Consider the following 26,049-nt stretch of genomic DNA (forward strand, 5'->3'; position numbering starts at 1 on the left):
CACAAATATACACTACTGTAGTAGATCGATGATATTATTGGTCGTCTAGTAACTTTCTTTATCCAATAGTTCCACAGAACTTCCATTACTATTGCCATTTTCCCTATCTAATTGACCTTTTAGTAGACGATTTCATTTTAACAGTTTTAGACGTAAAGAATAATATTTAAAGAAGTAATTGTAAAAAAACGATGTTCAAGATAATATTATTTATTAATGTATGAAATAATTGTAAAATTAATCAGGATAAATAATTGTCAATCCTTAATTATGGATATAATGTGTGACAAAAATGAGAAAAGACAATTGAAAAGAAAATTTATATCATTAGAGGACAAAGTAGAAATTTTAAATCGTTTAAGGGATGGAGAAAGGATATCGTCTGTTGGAAAATCGTTCGATTTAAACGAATCTACGGTTAGGACCTTAAAAAGAAATGAGGAAAAGATAAGGAAAACCATGGCAGATAGTTGTCCTTTAGCTGCTAAACGTACAACTCGTAATCGGAATACTGATATAGTTAAAATGGAACGCGATCTAATGATTTGGTTGGAAGATTGTATTACCAGAAATATTCCTGTCAATGGCAAACAAATCAAACAGAAGGCACTACAAATTTACAATAATTTGTTAAAAACTAAGGGTTCTTCTGGAGATGACAAGAAACAATCGAAGTTTAGTGCGAGTAAAGGATGGTTAGAAAATTTAAAAAAACGATATTCCTTGCATAATATTAAATTTCAAGATGAACAAACTACTTATATGTTTAAGGAGGAATCACCTGAAAATTGTGAAGATGACAATGATAATATAACTCATCATATGTATCAAAATGTAGCAGAAAATTTGATGAGAAATTGTTCCTTAAATAATGAAACAATGAAAAACATTGGTAAGTCTCAATTAGTAATTCTAATCAAATTTCTTAAATGTTAAAAAATACGTTTGAGGAAAATTCATATGATTGTTTAGAAATAATTCTAAAAGGAAATGATCATTCACTTCCAGAAAAAGTAAACGTTACTTCTCACGTAACTGAGAAAGAATTTGAAAATGACAAAAACCATCATCGAGATGTAAAAGAACTCTTACGAGACGAGATTTCAGATGATAAGAAATTGATAGATGACACAACCGCTTCCAATGTATTGGTAAATAAGGATATGGATAAAGAATTGGATTCAAATTGGAATTTAAGTACTGTAAAAAAGGGACTAGATTTGGCTAAACAATTAAAAACTTTCTTTATGGAAAATGATCATTCAATTGAGCGAAGGAATAAGTTTAAAAGGGAATTGAAAAAATGTTTGACTCCGTATAAAGAATTGTATATGAGCTTAAAATTACAAAATCAAAATTCCATTTAGGGATGTTTACAGAACTAGGACGTTGAAGAAAATTTAAGTTCCTTTATATCTTTACATTCTTATTTATTTTTCTTATATTTGCCTGTATTTATACAATTATATTATGTATAATAATTATATACATATATAATAAGTATAACTAATATATAATTAGTTGTGACTAATGTTCAAATTATCTAACATACACACAAACAGTAATTGAACATTTAAATTATATATAAGTATTGTTATTTTTTGATAAAACTGCAATTTAGTTTTGTACCAACCTGATAATATTTCCTAAAAGTATAAAAAATAAAATAATATTATAAATGCACAAAGATGAGTTTGAAATTTCAAATGGTGGGACCGGTAGAGTCGGACAATTTGCACCAATCCAATAACGTGAGCACTGATAAATAAAGAAAAAAAAAGAAGTATTAAACAAATAAACAAAAATAAAAGTTCGAATTTAAAATGTTGAGAGGAAATTTTCCTTTTTCTATCGTCCTGGTTCCCCACAAAACAAAATTTGAGAGCGCCATCAATAATTAAACACTGAACTATTCGATAGAAATGAAACCATGAACATAGATGTCGACTCATAGTTGAAGCAGTGATCCCATTCGTACGATAATTATTGTACGCGATAATTTTCGATTTTTTTTTTTACTCATCAAATTTTGCAAACGGGTAAGTTGAACGGTAAACGGTTCAACCATAGTTGAACACAAGCAATGCGATATTAATTTTTGATTCGATATCTCTAGAAGAAAGAACCACCACTGTACCATCTGATCTCTCTCCCTGCCGTACGCCGTACCTACGACAGCTTGTCCTTAAGACTAAAAAAAAAAAAGGTCATCAACTTTGGAAAAGTAGGAACTTTTACTTTTTTTCAGATTTTGACAACGAAATCCGAAAAATTCAACAAATTCAAGATTTTTCCTGTGCGTACGATAATTGTCCGGTGTGTACGATAATTTTACGGCCCTGTGTCGATCAGTCGAACTAAAGTCTCTGGGATCACTGGGTTGAAGGAACATGAGCGGCCATTCGGAAGATAAGAGTTGTAACATCAATATGAAAGAGAGTGTTTTGTCCGGCAACGATTCAACAATGAAACGCGGAGGAAGGTTATTAGGATACTTGATCTATTCCTGTGGAAAGAGTTTCTTAATTATCTTCGTGATAAGTCTTATCGTATCAATGAACTATACTGGTGAGTGTATTACCCAATCCGTAGGTTATACATATTTTTCTGGTGTCTCTGCTTGTCTGGTGATTACTGCATGAATACAGAAAGAGAGGGGGAAGTGAAAGAATCTTTATACTAATTGCCACTTCTGTTGAATTTTGGCGGCAAATTCAAATCGTTCGAAAAACCAATGCATGGGAACAATTATATTTGTAGAGGAATCAACGAACTAAACATTTTTAATTTTTTGTTCAATGTAAAATAATCGTTTGATTGGACCAAATTTTGAATTATAATATAAAATGGAATGTAAAATAAAAGATCCAGTTTTTTATGCGCTATTTTATTATCTTTTCTTAATGTCCCTGATTGAAATTACGTACTAACGTATTTTATGAGTACATTTATATTTTTTCGACATCGATTTGCTATAAAGATTAATTCGCACGCATGTCTTAACTTTATAAACATTCTATTGAATAAAATGATTTACGATCTTGAAAATATTTCTTCAACAGTTTATGTAGAAATACAAAAATGTCAAACGATGTGGAGTGGAGTAGAATTATTGCTAGCTTCTCAAAATGATTACCTGGTCTCTCAAAAAGACTTTCTAGTCTCTCAAAGTGAACACCTGAGTTCTACAAATCATTTCTTGAGAGTTATGGAGAATTTGTCAAGACAAACAACTAACAATAATAAAACTGTGAATGCAACGTACGAAAAAACAAAGATATACGCGATAACACCAACTTTTACCAGAGCTGTACAAAAGGCCGAATTGACTCGGCTATCCCAAACTTTTCAACTTGTGCCAAATTTCCATTGGATAATCATAGAGGATTCGCTCAAGAGGACAAACCTCGTCTCGAAATTACTACAAGAAAGTTCGTTAATATATACACATTTAGTAGCAGCTACTCCACCTAATTATAAACTTGGAAAGGATGATCCTAATTGGAAAAAGCCGCGAGGTGTTGAACAACGAAATGCGGCTTTGCACTGGTTAAGGAAAAATCTTAACTCAAGTGATAACGGTGTTGTATTTTTTGCCGATGACGATAACACATATTCCGTCAAATTATTCCAAGAGGTAAACAAATATTAATCTAATAATATTTTATATTTGACAATGATTGTTCTTATTACTATAGAAAAAAATTACTATTATTTTTCCATCAACTTGAAAGATAAAATACTAGGACTGATAATTGAGTCCTCTACTCAAAATAATTCAATTGCAATTGTTTATTTTATTAGAACAGAATTTCTTAAAACACTTGGGATCTTATAATAATAATTTAATTTCGCAAATGAATAACACAAGGATGTTAAATAAACGATGTCATAGTTTGTACAGAATCTAGAAGACAGTAAACTTAGCTAAATATTAATCCTCAATCCCCCCCTTTTCTTGAAACCCTACAATTGCCCCCAAGGGAGAGAAATTCTCTCCCTGTTGGAAGAAACTTGTGCCAGACCAGAACTACTACTACTTGCTAGCATGTTAATCGATTCGCACATATTTCAGATGAGGAAGATTCAAAAGGTCGGCGTTTGGCCGGTGGGCCTCGTTGGTGGCCTAATGGTGGAGAAACCTATTTGTGATAATGTTACTAATAAAGTAGTTGGTTTTAATGCCGTTTGGAAACCCAATAGACCGTTTCCTATAGATATGGCAGGTTTTGCTATCAACCTGAAACTCCTATTAGAGAATAAGGATGCATTATTTTCTTATGATGTGGAAAGTGGTTATCAGGAGAGTGAGATTCTTAGACAAATTGTTACAAAGGATGAACTGGAACCTTTAGCTGATTTCTGTACAAAAGTGAGTAACATTTTTGTGGCATTTTTATTTCAGGTAGCAAGTATAGGTAAAAAACTTAAAACGCTAATCCTAGTAACAGTTTGTATATACCTTATGTTTCTATCATAGTTGGTCAAATGTTTTTTTTTTAAGTAAGATTATGTTTAGGTAATAGATAATAGATTATTTACTGTTACTTTTATCGATTTAGTGCTACGAAATCTCATGGTGTTTTTTTTTATACAAAATTGTAGGTATACGTTTGGCATACGCGAACGGAACCACCACGACTGAATGCTGAGGAATCGTTAATAAAGAAAGGGATACATTCTAATTTTGGAATAGAGGTTTAAAAATTATGCCAATGTATCTTTTATAAAAGATACAAATCCTTCGTTTGCTAACTATAGCTTTAGTTCATTCTACGAGATGTGAATACGAGATTTTTATAGTTTCTTTCACGTATGTCGTAAGTGGCCATACGTTGTGATGGATTTAAATTTATAAACTGATAAAAAAAAGGGGGGTTGTGATTATATGCAAAATAATAATTTTATGTTTAAACGATATAATTAAATTTAATAAAAGATCTGTTTTGTTTTAATGATTCTATTTAAAAAAAAAAAAAATTGTTGTTTGATAAGGCAGAAATTTATTATACCGACGGACGATTCTATATGGGGGTTGTAAAAACCGTCGGCTTTATATTTTTTACTTTTCTATACGATTTACTTTATAATTAATAATACTATTTACACATTTAATGTAATCGATCGGCTAACAAATAAATTTAATTTTAATTCGAAATAAATTGTAATGGGGTAATATTACATTATTTACTTTTACAAATAGTAAACATTGTATATACTACGCATAATTACGAATATCGCGAATAAAATTTGTTGTTTTCAAGCGTATATTACTTTTGATATTTAAAATAAATAAAACAAATGATATAAACCTGTTTAAAAGAAAATTATTTTCATCCTTTTATATGAGGTGGGGTGGTCAAACACCGTTGATGCAAATCTATGGTCAGGTAATTAAAAATTTCAAGAAACTTTTGTTTTTCCTCTTTGGATTTTCTTTTTTTTTTTTTTTTAAGGGAAGCTCTATATGCAAAAGTAGAAAGAGAGTGTGTGAGAGAGAGAGAGAGAGAAAGAGACAGAGCTACGCTCCAGGTTTTTTTTTATATTTGTTATTTTTTTTTTTTTTTTCATTTGTCCCATAAATTCTTTTTTTATTTTTTTTTTCATTTTTCATTTTTTTTTTTTTACGATCATTTTGGCGGCAGATACAAAATTGCTTGAACAAGTGTTAAAGAAGTTTTAACGTCGAAGCCTCCTATTATTTTCTCTCCGAATTATTATTATTATTTTTTTTTTTTTTTGAAACATCGTCTCGACGATAGAGAGAGAGAGAGATGGAGACAGAGAGAGAGAAAAAAGCAAAAAAGAAACTACAATCTTTGATTCGCAAAATTGCGATTGACATTTTTTTTTCTTTTCTTTTCTTTTTTTTCTCTCTCATCGTCCGTGTCTCGATCGATGTTTTTGTAATTATTATTATATATATATACATATAATTATAATCATTATAATTCTCACATGTCATTTACGAGCTAATTTATGAACCTTAATTGCTAATAAGTACTTATACATTTGGCAAAACTCTTTATTATTTTTTTTTTTTTTTTTATATTCTTCTCACACGTTACGTAAAAAAGCTACTCGAAAGTTGACAAATCATTTTCGCGAGATGGAAAAAAAAAAATCACATCCGATATAATTAATACGATCTCCATGGTTTTTTTTCTTTACTCAATTCAAAATTATTCATGGAAAAAATTTCTTCAGATGTTTTTCCTCTTCCTGTTTGTTTTTTTTTTTTTTATTTATTAAATTGTTCGATAAAGTTTTCCCCATCTCGCGAACACAATTTTCAACAACAACTCGCGTTTACAATCATCATTATCATCATCATCATCGTCGTCATCATCATTATCATCATCATCATCATCACTAAATCTATCGAAAAACTTCCCCTAAATTTATCATTCTTAAATTTTACAAGTTGATTTTTTTTCTTTTCTTTTCTTTTCTTAGGACTCAGAGAGGGTAAGGGGTAGTTTGAGGGGGGGTTTGGGGAAAGGACGAGAAACGTTTACACAAGCATTTACAAAAACGTATCACATTTTTTTTGTTTTCTTTTTTTCTTGTTTAAGTTTGTTCAAAAACTGCGTTTTTGCAAAGAAGCCAACCCTTTAATTACACAACATACTTTTAATTATTTTTTTTTTTCATTTTTTTTTTCATTTTTTTTGTTTTGTTTTGTTTTGTTCTCCTATTCTTAAGGGCAAGTAAACAGTTCACAATGGTTATTGTGTTGTTGTTGTTTTTTATTTTTTTATTTTGTCATTTGTAAGTCGTTCATATTTTTTACGATACAATAAATTCGTATGAACAATAGAATTTTTTTTTTCAAAATTGTCAATCTTTGTTTTATTATTTTTTTAATTTGTTGTTGTTGTTGTTGTTTTATTTTCAATGAGAATAAAAATTGTATCGTAAACGAATGACTTGCGGGATATTACAACACAATACACACGCACACACATTGTAAACTCTTTTGTGGAAACAGGCAAGCTTTACATTCGCGCATTCCTATTTTATTTATTTAATTAATTATGTGTTTTTTTTAATTTTTTTTTTAATTTTTTTTTTTTAATCATCTTTGTGTCTTTTATCTTTATAATTACCTTCTTAAAAACTTACGAAAAACGATCCCTCGAAATGCCATCGATTTTACGTTCACTCTATATACGTATGTATATGTAATTATATTTAAAGAGAGAGAGAGAGAGAGAGAGAGAAATAGATAGATAGATTGATAGATAAATAGATAAAGAAATGGAAAATAGAGTTAAAAAAAAAGAGAGAGAGAGACGATTTTCCCGTTTATAATAAATGCAAGTAAAAAAAAAAAAAAATAATAATTAATACTAAAAAGAAGATAGATAAATAGATAGATATAAATATTAAATTGACCAATAAGTTTTAGTTATTGTTTTTTCTTAAAAAAAAAAAGAAAAAAAAACAATGTATGAATTTATTGATCAATTTAAACAATAAAAAAAGGTCTTCTAGTTTTTGTCAAGGTTTTCAATCTAATTTCAGAAAGGTACGTACAATTCTGGAATTAATTACAGAACATAGAAAGATTTTAGAAGCTGTGCTAGCTTTTGTGGAAAATGCGGCTGTTGTTGGAAAAACGATTGGTGAAGTTATGAATGGAATTAGTGATTAAATGTATCGCTACACCCAAGGCTAAAATGAAAGATTTAACAGTAAAAATAACATTAATGTATATAGAAATAGAAAAACATGAAACAATACAAGAAGAAGAATTACTTAAAGAAACAAAGGTAAAAAATCGTAAAATTGTATCTGCCTGTATTGCCGCTTTGACTCTTAGTCTAAACGAATTTGGATTAAAAGTTATTAATGTTAAGTCTCTGATAAAGGAAAATGTCTAATTGGTTTAGCTACAGGTTAAAGAAAACGATTTCAATCTTATGCGACATTGTGTCTGGCTGCTATTTTAAAGAAATTCCGAGAAATAAAGCAAAACGTTGTACAAGCTCTTCGAGAAGCTTCTGATGCAATTTTTGGAAGCGTTGCAATTGATCTTATAATGGAGGATTCACTCGCTGCGTTAGAAAATAAAAATCCAGATTGTCGGGATCATAAACATTAATTTGTTTAATTAATCAATCAAAGGTATCAACCTCTCTCGATCGGGGAGGTTAACATATATATATATATATATATGAACTTCGGGTTACGTCTCTACCGATAATGTTTATAAAAAATAAAAAAGGAGAAAAAAATTAAGATAGATGGATAGAGAGTCAGTCAGTCTTTAAAAGAAGAATGTAAGATATGTGAAATAATAAAAAAAAAAAAAGAACAGAACAATTTAAATATAATCACGAATATATATATATATATATATCACATAATTATATATGTGATGTATATATTCCATTGAACGAGTTAAATAATAAAAATTATTATTTCAAATAATTCTCAATATTATTTATCGGTTGTATCAAAAGTTATTATTATAAATAGAAATTATTTTTAATATATTTCAAGAGTATTATTTCTCTTATTGGATGGATATAATTTATTTTTTTATATCCTAATTATTATTTTTTTTTAATATTTAAATGACTGTGTGTTCTCGAGTTTTCGAAAAGTTATGTGCTATATAAATGTGCTTCATTTATTTTTATTTTTCAATTCCACGAAGAATTAATAAATCAATAATTAATTATCTATATAAAACACATGAAGAGATCTTATTATAAATAATAAAAAAAAAAATAATAATAATAATTAAATTATATTTATCCAATTGTATTATGGTGAAATATTTAATTACAATTGATTTAAATATTGAATTAATTTTTGTTTGTTTGTTTGTTTGATACAACCGATTCTATTATAAAATAATAATTTTTATTAAACTTAAACCCCTAGGAGAGTATAATAAATTGAAAACTAATAAGTAACGTAGTGTCATCAGTTCTATGAATTTCTTAAAATAAAAATGAATAATTATATATCGAGTGGATCGGGGAGGTAGATAAGTAGTGTTACAAGATGAGTTACAAGAGAAGAGAGGGATAGGAAAAGGGAGAGGGGAAAGAATATTCTTGAAAATATATATATATATACACGTTATATAAAACTAATGCAAAAAACAAAAAAAATAAAAAAAAAATACTCTGCCGACCTTCTTCCAAGGACCTTTTTTTTAATTCATCCCTTCAGTTACTAATTTTTTTTTACTTTTTTCTATCAAGTTTATTTTATTCATCAATCTAATTTAATTATTTCACATCATTTTCATTCACATATTCTTGTAATCAATTCTTTTTATTTTATTCATCCATTCATTTTGTAAAAGATCATCGAAAGAAGGTAAAAAAAAAATAAAAAATAAAATAAAATAAAATAATGCGACAGAGTGCAATTAGAAAATTTCTTTTTTTGTTTTTTTATCTTCGTGGCAGATGGTATCGTTGAATAGAAAAAAAAAACCAAAAAAAAACCAAAAAAATTAAATAAAAAAATGTACGATCATCTGCACGAAGGAATGAATTAGGGGACTAGGGGGGTTGTTGGGAAGGGAAAAGGTTAAGGGGTTGGGTGCAGGCACCCGGTTTTTTTTTTTCGTGCACTTATAAACTAATCCAGCGTACTAGACTGTGTTTTTTCCTTTTTTTTTTTTGTGTGTGTGTGGGTGTTTGATTATTCTCTAATATTTTTTTCCTTCTTCTTCTTCTTCTTCTTTTTTTTTCTTTCGTTTGTTAAATAATTATGTGCCTCGAAGCGCAATAGAATCGACGAAATAACAAAACAAAACTAACTATATCGATATACATATATATCTTCTTCCATTTTCTGGGTTCTTCTAACCAATGATAGATAATTGTCAGTTTGATGAAATTTTGTACACTCAGTTATATTTTCTTGCAATTTCTTTGATTTTTTTGTTGTTGTTGTTAGTATTCCTCCTCTTTATTTTTGATATTTTCTTTCATTCTCTTCTTTCTTCTTTCTTCTTTTTCTTCTTCTTCTTCTTTCATCTTTCATCTTTCCTCTTATATATAAATATGTGCGTGTGGGTGCTGCACGTGTAAATGTGTACGCGCGTGTGTAGAATTATTTTAATTATTTATTTTTTCGTTTCTTTTTTTTTTTTTTTCTTGTTATAAGCGACCACTATCAAACTTTATTTCAATTATTCATTATTCTCATTATTATTTCCTTTTACTTTTTCATTTTTTGATATATATATATATGTATATGTTACTTATGTAATACGTTAGAAATACATTGAGAATAATTTTTCATTTGTTTATTTATTTGTTTGTTTGTTTTTTTTTTTTAAATTATTTTTCTTTTCCCTATCTAAAAACGACAAACTCTATTATAAGAAATATCAGAGATTGAAGATAATTTTCTAACGTACTACTTTATTAATACTTTTTTTTTTTTTTTTATTACTACCACACTTTCGTTTTTTCAATTTTTGATTGCCCCTGTGCTATTTGTTTTTTCTTTTTTTTCTGTATTTCTTTTATTCTTTTTTTTTTTTTTTAATTTTCGATCTTTTTCTCCAAAGAAAAAAGAATAATATATATATAATAGATAAAAAGATCGTTTTATAGAGAGAACGAGATGAGGAAGAAGAAAGAAAGAAAAAGAAAGATTAAGAGAGAGAGAGAGAGAGAGTGAGAAAGATAAGAGAGAGAGATACACACACGAAGAGAATTATTAGAGAAAAGTTTCTAATTAATTCTAAAATTTTCTTTTTTCAACAAAGAGAGAGACAAGAGAGAGAGAGAGAGAGAGAGAGGCGGAGGAGGAGGAGGTGGCGGAGGAGGATGGATGAATCCTTTTACAATCTAGTACGCCGGAAGAATATCTAAACGGCCGAATCCTTTCCAACAAAACCGGTCTTCGAAACTGATCGTTTGCCATCAAAGGTTACCGACGTTTCCCTACGTAATCCTGAATCAATGATCGGTGTTATTTTCTTCTCTTCCTTCAATGGTTCTTTCTCGTCTCTGAAAAACAAAATTCACATTTTATTCTATTATTGTATGATTGTATTAAAAGAAAGAAAAAAAAACAGAAAAATAATATTCGGGAGAGAATTTTAATGAATTCATTTGCATTTGTTGTCATTGAACACATCACACATCACACACACACACCGTACACGCGTACACACACATATGAAAAAAGAAAGAAAGAAAATGAGAGAGAGAGAGAGAGAGAGAGAGAAAGAAAGAGAGATCATGTGTGTGTGTATATATAATATTTATTATATTATAATATTATTATAATATACCTAAATAATTAGATTATATTTATATGATATTATTATAATATTTATAATTAGATTATAGATATTATAATAATATCTATTATTATAATTATATTTTATATATTAAGTATATTAAATAATATATTAAATATATAAAGTATTAAGAGAGAGTATGTTATAATGAATAGTATATAAAAATATACAAGTAACCAAAGTGTAATATAGTTTTAGTAGTTTAGTTATGCAAATTTTTAAATAGTAATAAATGAGATAAAAAGTAATAAGTATAAAGAAAAAAAAAAGAAATAAATATCGATTGTAATAATAAATAATTTACAAATTAAATAAAATAAAATTAGGAAAGTTAAAAATTAGAAATAATATATAATAAGATAAAAGTAAATGAAATAAATAAAATTAGGTAAGTTAAAAATTAGAAAAAAAATATAATAAGATAAAAAGAAATTAAATAAATAATATATAATAAAATACGAATGTATAATAAAATAAAATTATAGAAGTTAAAAATTATATAAAATAATTTGTAAATTGTGAAACCTTGTTATATACATTAAGGTTACTTGTGTATAATAAAATAAATATTATTATATACACCTTTGCTTATATATTATATTAAAATATGTATAATATATTAATATTATACATATTAATATAAAAAAAAAAAACACAAAAATTCACGTGTGGAAAGATAGATGCATCTTTGCGCGTGGGTGCAACACACACAATCCATGGTTAATGGTATTTTAATAAATAACGTCAGGCATGCTAATATCATTCATAGAATAATATTATTAATATATATCACGTATTTCGGATATTTCAACAACTAAAATAATGAAAATAAATTTGTTCTCTCTCTGTCTTACGTGTGAACAAATTTATGCGTGTTCGTAGTATGTTTCTCTTATTACTAGAAACATAATCAAATGTGTGGTTTCACGTGTATATAATACGTGTGTGTGTGAGTGATACAAATGGGAAATATATATATATTTGCTTAAAGGGAATAACTTTGTTAAAACCCTTTCTTTTTCTTTTTTTTTTTTTTTTTAAATATTTTTTCTCTCATTTTCTTTCCTTTTGTTTTGAAAATGAGTACAAACATTTTTGTTATTAACAGTACACAATTGTTTGTTACGATATTATTATTTATTTATATTTATAATTTACGAATTATGGAAAATGAGAAAAGTAGAAAATAAAAAATAAAAAAAGAAGAAAAAAAAGGTGCGCTATTGTTAATTATAATACTAATTTATTATTTTTTCAAGTGTTTATCTATCCATGCAGCATGGCCAAAGCTCTTAGGCGTAATTAATTTCTCGATTTACGGAGGAAGCGAATGGTTTTTATTTTTTTATGCTTCGCGTTCATTAATAATAATAATAATAATAACAATAATAATAATAATAATAATGATAATGATAATAAGCCGAGCAATAATGACGAGCAAGCTAGCTGTTGACAATGTGAAACGTGTATAAATTATGAAATAAATGTTAGACAAAAAATAATGAACGTATTATATAACAAACGTAGACGGTAGATTTGATGATGATGATGATCATTATGATGAAAATTAATTAAAAGTATAATAATGATAAACGAATTTTATGATTTTTTTTTTTTTCATGGTTGGCGGTAAAAAAATATATATATATATATATATATATATATATTTATTAATATGAAAATTATGTTAAATGCACATATATATTTGAAAAAAAAAGAAAAAAAAAAACAAAGATATTAATAGTAAATGAAATAATAATAATGAAATTATAATGAAAAATAAAATATAAAAAAGATATTTGTAAAAATTATTCTTTCATTTTTTTTTCTTTTTTTTTTTTTTTTAATATTTTACGATTTTATTTTGAATCTACTATGATTAAAATTAATATGTAATATTTGTAATAATATTAATACACTTCATTCTTTAATATTTTCTATTAAAATATATAATATATATATATATTATATTATAATTATAATATTTTATAATATTATTATTAATATTTTAAATTGAATATTAGTATTTAAAAAAAATCTTTTTTTCTTTGATAAAACAAATATTTATTCCAATACTAATTTACAATTAATTAACTTTCTTAATTTTTGTTTACCTATACTATTACAAAAAATAGTATAATTTTCAAAAGAATATAAAATATATATTTTAATAAATATACTCAATAATATTACTTAAAAATTCAATCTTTAATTTTAGTATGATAGAAAATGTAAGAAAACAAGAACAAAGATGTGGGAAATTATTTAGAGATTAAAAAAATGAAACAAAACAAAAATCAAACAAAAAGATAGAGAGAGAGAGAGAGAGAGAGAGAGAGAGAGAGAGATGAAACATGCCAAGTAGAAAACCGTGTCAGATAGAAAGAACCCTTTAAAATAAGGGTTCAAGTTGTTTTTCCATGCTTCTTACTGATATATTTCACTTATATTACGTATCGTCATATTTCTCTTACATGGCAGTGTGTTTGACCAATCTAATGGTATTTTTTCCACTACCCGTGTCTTGGATGGCCGTCACCCCGGCGACATTGGCCATTTTTTGGTCACAATACGGCAATGGAAACCGCCAACCGTAAAGACTACCGGTAAAGAAAAAAAGAGAGAAAAATGCGAGAGAGGATTCTTTTTCTTTTTGTTTTTTTTTTCTATGTTGTGTTACATTTCTACTATTTTTTTTATATATATATAACGTCTCGCTGTAATTATTAATATTTAATTATTAATTTACAAAAAAAAAATACAAAAAAAAAAGGATTAGAAATCTTACACGATTTTCTTATAGAAAAGTATGAGAGATTCGAATATGAAATTGAAATTGTTTTTTTTTATTTTTTTTTTTTTATTAAAGTATGTTTTATGTATAAATGTAATATGTGTATATTATATATATATATATATATTTAAATATATGGATCGCGAATTATTTAATAATAAAAGAGAAATATAGTCGAATGCCAGTACGCGTTGATTAACATGATGATTATCAATTTGATATAACAAACGTGATAAGATATAATACATATATATATATAATATATAATAATATATATGTATGTATATACTCTATTAGCGCCAGACTTGCCAAAGCATAAAAATGTAGGATTGTAGTAGAACATGATTTATATATATATATATACATATATATAGAGAGAGAGATAGAGAGAAATAATGATGATTCGTTGAAATTAGTTAAAATATAAATTATTTACGAAATTATTATTATTTATAATAATACATTATAATATCATCCATATTTATTTAAAATAATAGAATATTGTTAATCACTTAATCACATTGTTTTGTTTTTTTTTCTTGCTACGTGAAACAAAATTTATAGTTGATAAAATATTTCGTAAATAATTATAAATGATTATCTTTATATTAATATTGTTCTTTGTGTGTGTGTGTGTTTTCTTTTTTTGTTTAATTTCTATAAATATTATTAAAATCAACGAATACAACTTATGAACATATGTATATGCACGAAAACGCAGATAGATAATAATAATAATAATAATAATAATAATAATAATAATAATAATAATAATAATAATAATAATAATAATAATAAACATTTTGAAATATTATCAGAGAAAATTGATGTACGATGTGTAAGTAAGTAAGTAAGTAAGTAAGTAAGTAAGTAATTAAGTAATTACGTGTGCGTGTGCGTTTGTCACATATATATGTATGATAGATAAATCAAATGCCAAAATATGTTTTCGCTTGTTTCAAAGTAATCAATGAAATTAATTTACCTGCCAAGTTTAGATTCCTCTTCATCAACTGGCTTCCTTCGTGATCTTTCGCATACATAATAAATGATTCCTGAAAGCATCATATAATTCATAATGAATACTATTTAATGTAGAAACGATTAGATGAATTTTTAATTAGACTCCTTATACTAGTCTCTTGCATATTTTCTTCTATTTTTATTATTTGTTTTTTTTTTTTAAAGATTTTTATAGATAATATTTTTTATTTTACGTTATTTTTCTACTTTACATCTTGTTATAAACTGTGTTATATTAATTTAAATAATTATTATTTATATAATGATAAGTAATTTTTTTTTTATATTAATATTATAACTATGTTAAATTTTAATTTGTATTTGTTTTATTTTTTAACTTTCCAAAATAAATTGCAAAATAAATTCCAAGATTAATAATTTAATATTTTATATATATATTAATTAAAATTATGTAGATTATTTATTAATTAATTTACTTTTATATAATATATATATATATATATATTATATATATATATATATATATATATATATATATATATATATATATATAATAAATATTATTATAGTATTTTTTTTATAATAAATTTATATATAATAAAAAAATTGATAGTAAATAATACCAAATACTTTTATATAATATTTTTTTTTATAATAAATTTATATGTAATAAAATAATTGATAAAAAGTTAATGTGGATTGTATTTAGAATGAATTAAAATAACATAAAATAGAAAATAATATATTATTTCTATTAAAATAATATATCATAGGTTAATTATACGTACCTGTTTTGTGCGCACAGCAACATATTACATCGATGATCACTATGATGATGAATAGAACAGCGATAACAATACCAATTATCGCAGCACTGGATATCAAAGGACCATGATGATGTACAACTTTGGTATCTGGACCTTCAATTAGTACATAAAAAAAGAAAAACAAAACACATAATGAATCAGGAACATTTTTCATTTATTACTTCAAATATATTTAGCAAAATATTTATATAGATTAGGCCTTTTTTTTTTTTTTTTTTTTTTTTAGTTAGTGCAAAAGCTCAAATTTCGCGAAAATGTTTGGTGACGATTTTGAACAACATATTTTATTTAATTTCATTTAATTTTTAATTTAATTTCTTTTTTTTTTTTTTTTTAAATCAATTTATAATATTATTTCATATTCATAGAAACGAATTTTTTCGTTCTATTTCTTATTTTTATTGTTTATTTCCATAGAATATATATGATTTTGATAAATAAAATTTGTACAAACGCATTGTCTTTCATTCGTTGAAATCACCAAACACATTTCGCTTCGTACAACAGTTTTTAGTATCCTGAAAAGAAACAAGACACCGGCAGATGGGTTGTTGGTGGTGGGTGCTTGAAAATGGGTTTGTTTTCTTTTTGTTTGTTTGTTTGTTTTTTTTTAAAGAATACGTGCCAAAAATCCGTTTTTATCAAAGCGCCAATTTTACAGATAGAAAAAAACCAAATGCAACAAATGGTTTTAAATTACAGTACATAAAATTATGCAAGTGTGATTAAAACAAAATATCCATATGCACCGAAAATTGTGATAAGAAATTAAGTAAAAAAAAAAAAAAAAAAAAAAACGAAGAAAAAATAATAACAATTGATTTAACAATTAATTCGAAAATATTAAACAATACAATTGTAATATTTCAATCAATCACGAGGAAATCAATGTTTAATATAACTTAATAACTTATTTTCGTTATTCATAATAATCGGCACATAATATAGTGATTAATAATAAATATAATAATTTATGATATGATATTAAAAAGAGGAATAATTATTAAATATTAGTTTACGCAAGTCAAAATGTTATTATACAATTTCATTACAAGTAGCAGCAGCTTTTAGCAACAGTGATCAAACACAACAACAACAACAACAACAAAGCAGTAAATTAACAATTATACAACACAAACAACACAACAACAATACAAACAACGAGAACAACATCGAGATTGTGTGTAAGAGAGAGAAAGAGAGTGAGTGAGTAAGTGAGAGAGAGAGAGAGAGAGAGAAAGAGAATAGGGTTAAATAACAGTTGGCTACAATTTAAAGCTGAGGAAAAAAAAACTAAAAAAAAAAAAAAAATTAAAAAAAATAACAAAAAATAAAAAAGGGAAAGGGTTGTGTGAAAGATACAAAAAAAAAAAAAAAAAATTAAAAAAAAATAAGACAGAATGGAAAAGCTAAGTTCGATAAAAGAAAATGCCTATAATAAATAAATACGCCTAGTATGTGTGTATGTGTGCGTTTGTTAATTGTTTACTCGGCTTTAGTTTTTTTTTTTTTTTTTTTTTTTTTTAATTATTATTAACTTTTAATTAATTTCTACGCTTTCGCTAATCTACATAAGTGCTACCTCCACAATAAAAGCATTTCCATTGAGTGCCTCCCTTCTCCTCCTCATCATCCTCATCCCTTCTCGCATATTCACCTTCTTTTCCTCCTCCCTCCTCCTCCTTCTCATCCTTCTTTTTCTTCTATTTTGATAAACTTTTTTTTATGTAATATTATTTTCTTTTTTGGTAATATTAATATCACATATATATATGTTAATAAAAGAAATAAAATAGACGGTCGACAAAGAAACCATCTCAAATTAGTCTCAATACTTATGGTGTCATTTTATTTATTTATTTTTGTTAATCAAACATTGTTCAATCAATTTTCCTTGTGTTATCAATTATGTAATTTTTTTTTCTATTTATTTTATTAAAAAGAAATTATTTAATTTCATTTTATATTTTATTTCTCCATTTGTTCGCGTGCATAAGTTGTCTGTGTACACTATGTTCGTTTTATTATTTGTGGTTTATTAAATTATAATCAAATAAATAAATTTTTGTTTGCAATAAAATGTTGACAAATTTGACGATGGTTTCTTTGTAGAAACGTTTACAAGATTCACTTTTATAGATATATTTCTTTTTTTTTAATTTTTTTTTTTTATTTCATTTCATTTGATTTTTAATTAATTTTTTGTTTTGTTTTATCTCGTTTTACGTTGCGTTACACATTAACACATAAATTGTTTTTACGTTCATTTTTCTGCGTCCTATAATATTTACAATGTATGTTTTTTTTTTTTTTTAATTTCTTGCACGTTTTACGCAATTTTTCAAGGGGCAGAAAAAAAAAATACGACACACCTACACAACACGACGTTTTTGTTTTTTTTGTTTTTTATTTGTTTATCTTCTTCTTTTTCTTGTTCTTCATTTTTCATCTTCTTCTTCTTCTTCTTCTTCTTCTTCTTAATGTTAACTAAATTCTCGTCATAAATATACGTAGCATATATTCATAATAGGCACTAGGCTAGGTTTTTTTTTTTTTTTTTTTTTAAAGTCATACATAAACCTTAAAACGATTGTAAGTGTGTGTAAAATGCTATTATATATCACCTAAGATTAATTATTTTAATACAAAGTTAAAGATAATAAAAAGGGGGGAACTGTTACTTTTTTTTTTCTTAATGTTCTTTTTTTTTGTTGTTGTTTTTTCTTTTCTTTTCTTTTTTTTGTACATGTTACAATCATACATAAGAATATTTCGTTTTTAAAAACTGGAAAATACGACGAACGATGTTTGTTTGTTTGTTTTTTTTTTCGAATGAAGTTGAAAAGAGTTTTTTTTTGGGGGGGGGGGTTTTATATTTTATAATCCTTCACGATTTTCTGATTAATATTTTTATCTTTTTTTTTTCTTTTTTGATGTGTTTTTTGTCGAATAGAAATCAAAATAAAGAAAAAAAGAATTTCAACGAGGAATGGTGTGATGATAGACGAAAAGAGTATGAGAAAAAGAGAGATAGAGAGAGAGAGAGAGAGAGAGAGAGAGTTAGAGAAAAATCTACGAAATGCATAGAAACGAGTAAAAAAAAAAAACAAAAAAGAATAAACAAACGAATGTACAAAACAAACAAAAAAATAAAAAAATAGAAAGAATCGGAAAGAAACAACAAAAATCATAGGATACGACAAACAAACGAAATATTCGATATCAAAAGAAAAAAAGAAAAAAAAATAAAAAACAAAGTAAATACGGTTGTTATTATCGTGCAAAATGAAAAATATTCTATTTCTATATTTTTTTTTGTTAGAAGAAAAGAATAAAAATGTTGAATGAAAAAGAAAAAAGAAAAAAAAAGTAAAGTTCGAATTCTTACGACTATTTTTTTTTATCATTTTATTATTAATAATATTATAATATATATATATATATATTATTTAGAATTAAATTATTTGAGAAAAATATTATTTTAGAAACGAGAATAGAAAATAGAAAAATACTTGAAATACTGATGATGTGTTTTCATCAAGATAGCAAAAATATAAAGCAAACGAATATAAACACACCACACCATACCACACACGTCCTTTCTAACGTTCAAAACACGCACGCGAATGACAGAGAAAGATAGAGAGAGAGAGAGAGAGAGCGAGATACAAAGATAGAAAAGGCAAACGCTATTATCGCATCAACGTAGGTCGTGGCACGCGGGCAAATTCTCTATCTCTCTATCTCTCTATCTCTCTCTCTTTTTGGTCTAACGACAGTGAGAGTGAGAGTAAGAATGTAAGATAGAAAGAGAAATAAGATTGTCCCTTTCTAAAATAGATTTTCGTAGCACAGGTTCTTCTGGAAGTAACTAGAAAACACATACACATATATGTTTTCTCTACGTGTTTCTATTTCTCTCTCTCTCTCTCTCTCTCTCTCTCTCACTCTCTCTCATTCTATCTTTCTATCTTTTACTCTATCTCTTCCTTTATTTCTTTCTTTGAACTGTGTCATTATAGAATACGCGAATATCACGAATCTTCCTCAACCCCTTCTCACCCCTTCTCACCCCTTTCATCGTTCATCCTCTCTCTCTCTCTTCACTCTAACTTCTCTTTTTCTATTCTCTCTTCTCTATCTTCTTCATCTTCAACCATTTCCTCTTTAAAGTGTACTATTTATAACAAACACCGTTCGTTTTCTCTACCAGATGAGTGTTCCTCGAAACGAATTTTGCTTTTCAAGAGCACCAAATGCTCTCTCATTCACTCTCTTTCTCTCTCTCTCTCTCTCTCTATCTATTTCTTTTTTTGTTCTTTTTCTATTTCTCATTATAATTATTATTATCATTATCATCATCGTAGTAACACACAGTGTCTGGTCATTCGTTGTGTATATCATTGATAAGATTAATTAAATGTAATCTGGGGATTTTTAAAACAGACGATGCAGAAAGCTTCACACGAATGCAACAACAATCTCGAGTATTATTATTATTATTATTATTATTATAATTATAATTATTATTATTAATGTTATTAATATTTCTTCTTCTTTTTATTTTTATTATTTTTCTTCCTTCATCTTTTTTTCTATTCTTTCGAAGGGAATAATTTTTCTTGGTTGAAAGAGAAAGAAATAGTATCTGAGTTTTATATATATATATATATTTTTTAAATGTTAGTTCATTTTTATAGTTTTATTTTTGATTTTATATATTATAATTTTTCATTATACATTTTATTCATCGTATGAAATAATTAATATCAGGAATAGTTTACTTTTTTTTCTTTTTTTTTTTTCTGTTCTTCTTGGACAAGAGATTAATTTTGAAATTTGTTTATAATATATATTAGAACGAAATTTATGTACAAATAAAACCTTTTTATAATCAAAGTTTTTTTTTTGTTTACTAAAATCGATATATCGTTCTTTCTCTTTCAAATCTTCTTCTTTTTTTTTTTTTTTAATTATTTATATAACGCACTTATTTATTATATACATGTATAATATATTATACGTCAATGTATAATTTGTTTTTTTTTTTGCATACGAATTTTCGTCATACGAGTTTATTATACATTACTACTCTTGACGGATTGGTTATGAAATTCTTTTTTTAAAAGCTAAATATATACCTACGTACATACATACATACATACATATATATATATGTCTGTATGTGGACAAACACGTGTATTGACATCAAAGTAAAAATATTAAAATAAAAAAGGAAAAATAAAAATGAACGTACGAACGAACGAACGAACTGAATTGAATTGAATTGAATGAATTTAACCATAAAAATTTAATACGAGAATAAAAAAAAAGAGAGAAAGAGAGAGAGTGAGTGAGAGAAAGCAGCACATGCCATGCGAAATTGGTGTGTATGTTTGTATGATGGTGAATAATAATAATAATAATAATAATAATAATAATAATAATAATAATAATAATAATATTAATAATATATATATATATAACTTTATATAATATATCTAAGAACCCAGGCACACTCGAATAAATAATGACTTATGTAATATATTATACATATATGTATATATTATATAAAGAAACACAGAGTAAAGAATAAAATTAAAAAATAAAGTAATTTGCAAAAAGAAAAAGAAAGAAAAGAAAAGAAAATAATGTATTTCCAAATGATCTCGTCGTTGATTGAATTGTTAATTATTATTATTAATATTGGCCAAATCTTTAATCAATATTAATTAATATTTGCGAATAATTAAACTTTTTAGGCACTTGGGAATAAAAAGAAAGAAAAAAAGAATTGATAAAATACAGAAAATTTTTAGTATCAAAACGAGACGAGATATTTGTTATCAATTTTTTTTTTCAATTCGATCGATCAATTTATCTTCATACGAGAGATAATCTAGATATTCTTTTTCTTTTTTTTTTTTTATGCTAACTAACAATGGTTGTAATAGTAATGGTAATGATAAAATGGTATTGGTAAATTGGTAATACTAATGGATATTATGTTATAATAATAATCATAATAATCATAATAATAATAATAATACAATGGTACAATATCAACAGATATTACGATAAATATAATAATAATTAAAATAATAATAATAATAAGACTTATAATTATTGTTTAAAGTGTAAATTAGAATGATGATGAACATAATAATTGTACTTATGCATAATAATAATAATAATAATAATAATAATAATAATAATAATAATAATAATAATAATAATAATAATAATAATAATAATAATAATAATAATAATAATAATAATCCTAATATTAATAACACATAAATCATGCGCACTAAAACACGTATTTCCAAAAAACTATTTAAGCAAAAACTAATAAATGACTGAGAGTATAAAATCCCCCATAAAAAAAAAAGACGAAAAGAAAAAAGAATCGTACGCATTTAATGTACGTAAAAAAAAAAAAAAAAAATATATATATATATATATATATATATATATTTAAATGAAATAATTGAAATAAAAAAAGAAAAAAACCATCTAGGAAATAACAAAAGAAAGAAAAAAGAAATAGAAAAAAGAGAAAAAATGTGTGCAAAAAACCTAATTGGCTCGATGTTCTCTCTCGTTAATGCGCTAATAGCAAAAACGTTCGGATAAAACACACATACATACCCACATACATACACACACATACACGCGGTGATGACAAAAAGGCGGTGATTTGTTTTTCCTAAAAATTCCCTCACCACCCACCCACCCCTCCCTCCCTGCCCTGTCCCAACCAATGTTACTTCTCATTTTATATTTTTAAAAATAATAATATAATTATTTTCACGACACGACTGAGAATGATCTCGAAAAACTTGTTCGAGAAACTTGGAGATTCGATTTTTTTTTCTTTTTTTTTTTTTTTTTTTTAAATTTGGAGATTCATCTTCTTTGGTTCTCACGTGGGAAAAAAAAAAGAATAAACAAAAATGCACATATGGGGGCTTTAGACGAGAGAGAAAATGCCTCGAGCCTTACTGGTAACAATCTGTTTATGTATGTATGTATTATGCAGATGATAGGATGATAGAAAAATTAAATAAAAAAAAAATTAAAATAATATATAAACATTTCTTGTTACTACCAACAAGCGCACTGTATGTATTATATTGAAAATTGATAAAAACGGATTTTTCGCATTTTTTGTTTTTGTTTTTGTTCATAATTTTATCTTCTTTTGTTCGCTAACTCTACTTCTCTCATATGACTTTGATATAAAAGAAGGGGAAAGTTAATATTTATATAAAATTTCATTAATTTATATAAAATAGGGAAAGTTAAAAATATCATTTGTTAATTCAATCCTAACTCTCACCCCACCCACCCAATTATTATTATTATTTTGTTAATTATTTATTACAAATATTAGCAACGTACAAATTGTTTTCTTTGTGTGTTTTTTTATTTGTATCTTTTTTTTTTTTTTTTTGATTAATTTTCTTTATATGCAATTGAAAGAGAAAACAAAAATTTGCTAAATATTGAAAATATTATTATCATCCACGGGGCCTCTTATATGTATGGTGGCTGTTATTTAATTTTTTTTTTTTTTTTATTATTATTATTATTATTATTTTTCTCTTCTTTTTTATGAATAACATTGTTATAACGTTAGAAATATTTGACAATCTAACATACGAAAAAATCTTTGTATAATGTTTATTTGATTTATACGAGTGAAGAGAAAAATTTATTTAATTTAATATATGGGGGTGTAAGTATATATATATATATATATATTGTATATATGCACCAAATTATTGTCACGACTGTACCAAGAGCACGTTATATGCGTAAATGCATTTATTAACACGATAAAGAAACAAAAAATTAAAAAAATCAAACAATACAAAATTAAAAAAAAAAAAAAATGGAATTAATTTATTCCTTGCTCGTATACTACTTCCATTTTATATTTACCATAGTTGCACCACCCACAACATACATACACACACACACACACACACCGATGGTGGTGGTTCTATACATTCGCAACGAATAATTATTTCAAATAATTTGCTTTTCCCAACACGACACATTATATATATATATATATATAAAAATTTTTTCCCATGTCGTAGATATTAAACTAAATTATTAATTTGCATCCCCATACGGAGGGGTGGGGGTTAAAAAAAATAATTCAATTATTCGCGTGCATTCTCGCATGCCGTGTAACATTATTTCCTATTGCAAAATTAAACAAATGTAGAACGTAAATTAAACAAAAATATTGCAAATTTGGAAATTTTAAAAACAGAAGAAAACAAATTGAAGAAAAAAGAAAAATAAATAAACATTTTTATGGTAATTTTTTAAACTTAAATATTAAAAAAAAAAAAAACAAATTAAAGGAAAAAAAAATATATATATATATATAAATATTTAAATAAAACATATTTATAAATAGGTTATATATGTATACTACGCGTGTATGTGTGTTTTATCGCACGTATTATATTAGTTTATATATATATATATATATTTTTTTATATATATAGATATCAAAGAATGTTAAGGGAAGAATTATTTGATTTTTCTTTCTTTCTTTCTTTTCTTTTTCTTTTCTTTCTCTTAAATGCTAACTTTTTCGATGCGCTACTAAATTCGGAATGTTTATTTTAACGTGTGTGCCGATATATTTTTTTTTTTATTATATTATTATTTATAATAATAATAACACGGACGATTTCTTATGGGACGACAAGATTCTAAGATGTAATTTATTTATTTTTTTTTTTCTATACTCAAAACTCTTCATCTTTTTTTTTTTTTTTTTTTTTTATTTCCTTTCTGAAGGAAACGAAAAAATTCATATAAATTTTTTCTGGTTTCTTTTTCGTTTTTTTTTTTTTTCAATTTAATGTGAAAACGGTCCTAAACGGGAAACGACGATTTTTGTTTTTGTTTTTTTTTCTTTCTTTTTGTTATTTTTTTTTTTTTTTAAATAATATTTTGAATTAGAATAATAATCATAGTCGTGGCAATGGCGGTCACGGTGAGCTTGGAAGTATCCCCACAACCAGATGGTAATATTGCGTAGTCCACAACGCTGCCTGTAGATTCTGAATGATAAAAAGCGTCTCTTGTAAAAACGTATGATTTAATTTTATATTTTTTTTATTTATTTGTTTGTTTGTTTGTTTTATTTTTTGTTATTTTTATTTTTTTTTTCTTATTTCCTTTCTCATATATCGTCGAAAGTATTTATTTTACATTACGTATCTCAACATTGTTTCTGAATTTTATATTTTAATCACATTTGTGGTTTTTTTTTTCTTTTATCTAACAAAACACTAAACTACTAACGCGGGGATCACAAACGTGAAATCTGACAGACAAAAAAAAAATATCTATAAACTAGATAAAATAATCTCAAATTTTAGATGCATTTATTTATTCTACGCGAGGGACGAAGGGTAACAACGAAAATTATTATTAAAAATTCATCATTCTCTTGCAAATAACATTCAAAATGGAAGGGGACAAAATAAGAAAAAAAAAAGATAAAATAAAATTAAATTAAATTCAATTAAATAAACAATTAATCGTTAAATTTTTAGAAAGAAATGCAACATGGTTGCGCCCTTCTCCCTGTTCATTTTTGTTATATATATTTATATTTATATATCTATACATATATATATATATATATATATATATATAAATTGTATACAGAAAAAAAAACAGAGACAAAAGTACGACTATTATTATTATGGTTAATATAAAAAAAAATATACATATATATATATATATATAAATATATAAATATAATAATATATGTTAATTGGTGTGCAAGAGCATTGTGCATTGGTTTCTCTAATAGATTAATATATTTTGAAAAGTGATAAAACTGAGATAACACATTCAATAATAATAATAATAAGTAGTAGTAGTAGTAGTAGTAAACTATAGTAGTAGTAATAATAATATAATAAACTATATTAGATAAAAATGCATCCTTGCAAGTCTATCGAATGTATTAAAAAAAAAAGAACCAAAAAAAAAGGAGTATAAACATATAAATAAATAAAGATAAATAGAGAAGAAAATAAAAAAAAAAAAAAAAAAGAACGCAAGGGGGTGCGAGTTCTGTGATGAGAAGAATAAATAAAAAAAAATATAAAAAA

At 25.3% G+C, this 26,049-nt stretch overlaps 3 protein-coding genes and 1 long non-coding RNA gene across 8 annotated transcripts in view; 2 read left to right on the forward strand and 2 right to left on the reverse strand.

The window, feature by feature from the left end:
* The first annotated feature begins 78 nt into the window (after window positions 1-78).
* Window positions 79-1,687, forward strand: LOC107065344 (uncharacterized). The gene is made up of 2 exons (XM_015318948.2): window positions 79-892; window positions 1,009-1,687. Exons 1-2 carry the CDS (start codon window positions 217-219, stop codon window positions 1,365-1,367), a joined length of 1,035 nt encoding a protein of 344 aa, XP_015174434.1. The 5' UTR covers window positions 79-216; the 3' UTR covers window positions 1,368-1,687.
* LOC149032516 (uncharacterized) lies at window positions 1,410-2,446 on the reverse strand. Its single transcript, XR_016176668.1, has 2 exons — window positions 2,305-2,446; window positions 1,410-2,191 (listed from the first exon to the last, which is right to left on the reverse strand). It is a non-coding gene; the product is annotated as an uncharacterized LOC149032516 (long non-coding RNA).
* Window positions 2,188-5,311, forward strand: GlcAT-I (Glucuronyltransferase I). The gene is made up of 4 exons (XM_015318911.2): window positions 2,188-2,568; window positions 3,063-3,637; window positions 4,076-4,372; window positions 4,606-5,311. Exons 1-4 carry the CDS (start codon window positions 2,391-2,393, stop codon window positions 4,702-4,704), a joined length of 1,149 nt encoding a protein of 382 aa, XP_015174397.2. The 5' UTR covers window positions 2,188-2,390; the 3' UTR covers window positions 4,705-5,311.
* A 4,695-nt stretch (window positions 5,312-10,006) lies between these two features.
* Window positions 10,007-26,049, reverse strand: part of Fas2 (neural cell adhesion molecule fasciclin 2) — a 100,546-nt gene continuing 84,503 nt past the window's right edge. For 3 of the 5 annotated variants that reach the window (XM_089172849.1, XM_089172848.1, XM_089172847.1), the window contains 4 exons: window positions 15,854-15,985; window positions 15,067-15,136; window positions 13,762-13,887; window positions 10,007-10,991 (listed from right to left, as the gene is read on the reverse strand). In XM_089172849.1, the coding sequence (XP_089028975.1) occupies window positions 10,850-10,991; window positions 13,762-13,887; window positions 15,067-15,136; window positions 15,854-15,985 (470 nt within the window). In that variant the 3' untranslated portion in view covers window positions 10,007-10,849. Of the gene's footprint in view, window positions 10,992-13,761; window positions 13,888-15,066; window positions 15,137-15,853; window positions 15,986-18,018; window positions 24,985-26,049 lie in introns of those variants that run through there. The other 2 variants (XM_015318871.2, XM_015318873.2) reach the window with 2 other exon arrangements.

This window comes from Polistes dominula, unplaced genomic scaffold (genome assembly GCF_049000335.1).
Source record: "Polistes dominula isolate Pdom_NZ unplaced genomic scaffold, Pdom_raw_medaka contig_23, whole genome shotgun sequence".
Lineage (NCBI taxonomy): Eukaryota > Metazoa > Arthropoda > Insecta > Hymenoptera > Vespidae > Polistes > Polistes dominula.